The sequence below is a fragment of the Photinus pyralis genome, unplaced genomic scaffold (genome assembly GCF_008802855.1).
Source record: "Photinus pyralis isolate 1611_PpyrPB1 unplaced genomic scaffold, Ppyr1.3 Ppyr1.4_LG2, whole genome shotgun sequence".
Classification (NCBI taxonomy): domain Eukaryota; kingdom Metazoa; phylum Arthropoda; class Insecta; order Coleoptera; family Lampyridae; genus Photinus; species Photinus pyralis.
The window spans coordinates 448,924-452,382 of record NW_022170403.1 but is presented as its reverse complement, the minus strand read 5'-3'; the positions used below and the strand labels follow the sequence as shown (position 1 = coordinate 452,382).

Sequence of the window (3,459 nt, the reverse complement as noted above, 5' to 3'; positions counted from 1 at the left end):
AATAAAGCAAGATTTACAAATAATCTTAACCTTTCACCAGTGGAGTTGGAGATTAGGCAAAAGAATGCTGGGAAAGTTGTCTTTCGCGTCTTTTGTGATCCCCTAGGAAGACTGAACACAAGAAATTTGCTCCGAGCAAGATTGTCGCTTCCCGAAGAAGAACCAAGCATAACATTCCCAACTTCGAAAAAGGTGCTGATAGAATGATCCTGATTGATGGAAAACATCTCTTTCCAACAATTCAGAGGTTAGGATGGGCGTTTCCTCCGCCCAGCCAATTCCCCAGAGTTTTGCTTTTGAATCATCTCAGTGCAGCAGAAGGAATTTTTATCCTAATTGTCCCAAAATGGGAGAATGTATTTTGGTTGGCGGATGTAAAAGCAAGAGCGCCGAGTCTTCCAGTTAGGCCGATAGACCTTCATCTTTACCTCATAGACGCCCACACTCAAAAGCCCTTTCCTCGGGCGCATAAATTAAGATTGGAAGCCTGGCAGGTACGGGGTGGGCCTTGTATGATTACAGATTGGTCAGCTGTGCTCAAGATATAAATTTCAAAGCATCATGGAGGGACTCCTCACTGAAATCATGATAGGGACTTAGCTCCGAATACAATAAAATTGCAGTCCGTAGAAGATAGCTGAAAGGTATTCTTTATTTTCAGACGAACAAACTACTGAAACTAAACAGCATCAGAACTGTGACATAGTTTTTCCACACCAAAAGTGTTCACTTCCGATGCAGATCCCGTGTTAAAAGTGCACGGATGCCGTGCTAAAGATTAGGTACAAGTTATTCCTATTAAATAAATTTAGGTTTAACCCTTTTGGTAAAAAAGCGTGCAGTGGAACGCACTTAAACGTCACGTTAAACTTGTTACAGTATTCAATAGCTAAAGTTATACAATGAGGTCAAATTACATTGTGTTACATAGGCGTATAGTAACTGGTGTCCAAATTACGTGCACTCATCTCTTGATCAATCCAATGCTTAATCGACGTAACCTTAGTAAATACCGACGGTAGATTGTTGGCACAGCCAAGCCCCCAAGATGTAATGCCAACTTGCAGATATCTTAGCGGTTGTCGTGAGATTTCACAAACTAGTGGACCACCTCCATCACCGTAACACAAGTCCCTTCCATTTTTCCCAAAAGCACAAAGGAAGGTTTGATGTAGCTGAAACCATTTTCCTAAACGAGTTTTCCTAAATTCATTTTGACAAAGGGGGTTTGAAATCAGCGAAAATTCGATTTTCTTCATTGCCCTCCTGTAAATACCTTTCGGGACATCACTTCCCCATCCTGTAGCTGCACATTTCGATTTCCTCAACTGAGTATACGGCACCGTAGACGAATCTGCTAAGCAAGCTGTATTCACATTCCTGTCTAACTTAAAAGGATTTTCCAAAAACAGTAAGGCTGCGTTGTGGATTAAATTATCAAAAACAAACTTGGGGTGCTTGACAATTGATTTTACGCTCATATTTTGGTGGGCTAAGGGTTCAATGTTTCCTGTAGTATTCCATTGTCCTACTCTTGCAATATAGTTTTCAGAATCGTTGATACAGTGCGCCGTAGTAAGAACAACTTCGGGATGTATTAGGGAACCGACACACTGATACTGATTTTTTAAATTCAAGACTAAAGCGGTCCATGGATATTCACCAAACTTTGCCGTGGTAGGATCAGAAATGTAATAATCTCCTGGTATTTCACTTCCATATCCGCAAGAATAGTTATCAGATATTCGGTCGTCTTTCTCTCTTAGAGGAGGACTACGAGTAAGTGACTGGCAACAGATATCTCCCACGGTTTTGCAGGGATTTACAGACTCTTGAAGTAATCTGAAAAATAAAAGTTCAAATACAATCATACACATCATCTAAGTACTACTAGAATGTATACTTGTTAAAATTAGGGGATAGTGAATAATGAGGAATTCGAGTGTTTCCCGCTAGTTTCCGAATGGAAGAATCTCTTGCTTCTAGGAAATAAGTATTTTGGAACGAATCCGTCAACGCTACTACCTATATTTAAATAAAAGTCCCTCAAACCTTTATTGATTTAACCACTTACGATATTAGGGATTATCGTCACCAACGACGAACTACAAATCTTAATTACATACCTAGGTTCAAAAAGTTTACTCCCATCTCTGTTCACTTCGCCATTATTACATAAATAAAAAGGTGTACACAAGCACTCTCCCTCCGCTGGCTCAGGCGCCTTAGTTGACGTCGACTGATCGCCAAAAAACGATTTAATTATCGTTTTTAGTTTATCATTTTGATTACTAATTTCGTCAAAGGTTTTTACAATCGTATAGGCGATACTAGATTGTCCTTTAGAGAACCGATGCGAATGAGAACCGATTAGGAGGCTAGCTACAAGCAAACCGACCAGTTCAACCCGGTGCATTTTTATTAAACGTTTATTGTAAGTCTCAAGCTAAAATGTAGAAATATCCTTAGAAGTAGGCGAGGAACTACGGATATTGTGGTTATGATTTATCTTCCTGTGTCGTAAGTCTAGGTAGGTACTCACTATCAAATTTCGCAATTTTTATAATACGAGTACATATTGCTGTGTGCACCGGTCCGTAGGCCAAAAAGACCGTACACAAAACACCTAAACAAACCTGGCTAGCTCAAACCTTTATCTTCCCCGGAACAAAACTTCTCCCCAGCACAGAGGAGGAATTCGGCTCTTTTCTCAGTTAAATTATTAACTCCTACCAGATAGTGGGTTAGACCAAATACCTTAAATTCCAAATCGATCTTAAGAATTTTGATTAAATAAAATGGACCTTGGACAAGTATCCAAAGAAAATAGTAAATTAAAGGAAATGAAATCGTTCGAATGACATACACCGACATTATTGTGAAATTTACGAAATTCCAATTTAATTGTTACACACACAATGAAAATTGAGAGACACAAACAATTATTACAAATAAACAAAAAAACTAAAATTAAAACTTAATTTTACTTACATTCGGTACATGTCCAGAACTGCTAATCCAAATACGTTACAACAAAAAAACAACAAATTCAAAGTTACACAAAAAACACTAAGTCGGCGCCGACCACACCTTAGTGACGCACTTTACTGAAAGTCCAAACCTCCAAAACTGCCGTAACTCGGCTTGCCACTCCGTAAAACGGAAACTCCACCACCTTCCAAAACTGGCTGGCCTCTACACAATCCAAACTACTGCGGTAACTCGCCGAAGCGAAAATAAACAATCTTCACTCAACTCAAAAACTGCCCTAACTGGCAACAAAACTGACGATTAAAACTTCACAACTCCAAAACAAACTTCAAACTTCTGCAGACGTGGATCTGCTCTCAACTTGGAAAAAGGCGATTTAAATTTCAAACAAACGTAGTTCTGCGTTGACAGTGGCAAAAAGCCTTTCCTCTTCTCAGTCCGTTCTATTTAAGGTGGAAACCCTTCTTC

The 3,459-nt window shown here is 39.3% G+C and overlaps 1 protein-coding gene across 1 annotated transcript; it reads right to left on the bottom strand.

The window, feature by feature from the left end:
• Window positions 1-627: 627 nt before the first annotated feature.
• Window positions 628-2,432, bottom strand: LOC116163802 (phenoloxidase-activating factor 2-like). The gene is made up of 2 exons (XM_031477930.1): window positions 2,127-2,432; window positions 628-1,842 (listed from the first exon to the last, which is right to left on the bottom strand). Exons 1-2 carry the CDS (start codon window positions 2,414-2,416, stop codon window positions 924-926), a joined length of 1,209 nt encoding a protein of 402 aa, XP_031333790.1. The 5' UTR covers window positions 2,417-2,432; the 3' UTR covers window positions 628-923.
• Between the last annotated feature and the right edge of the window lie 1,027 nt (window positions 2,433-3,459).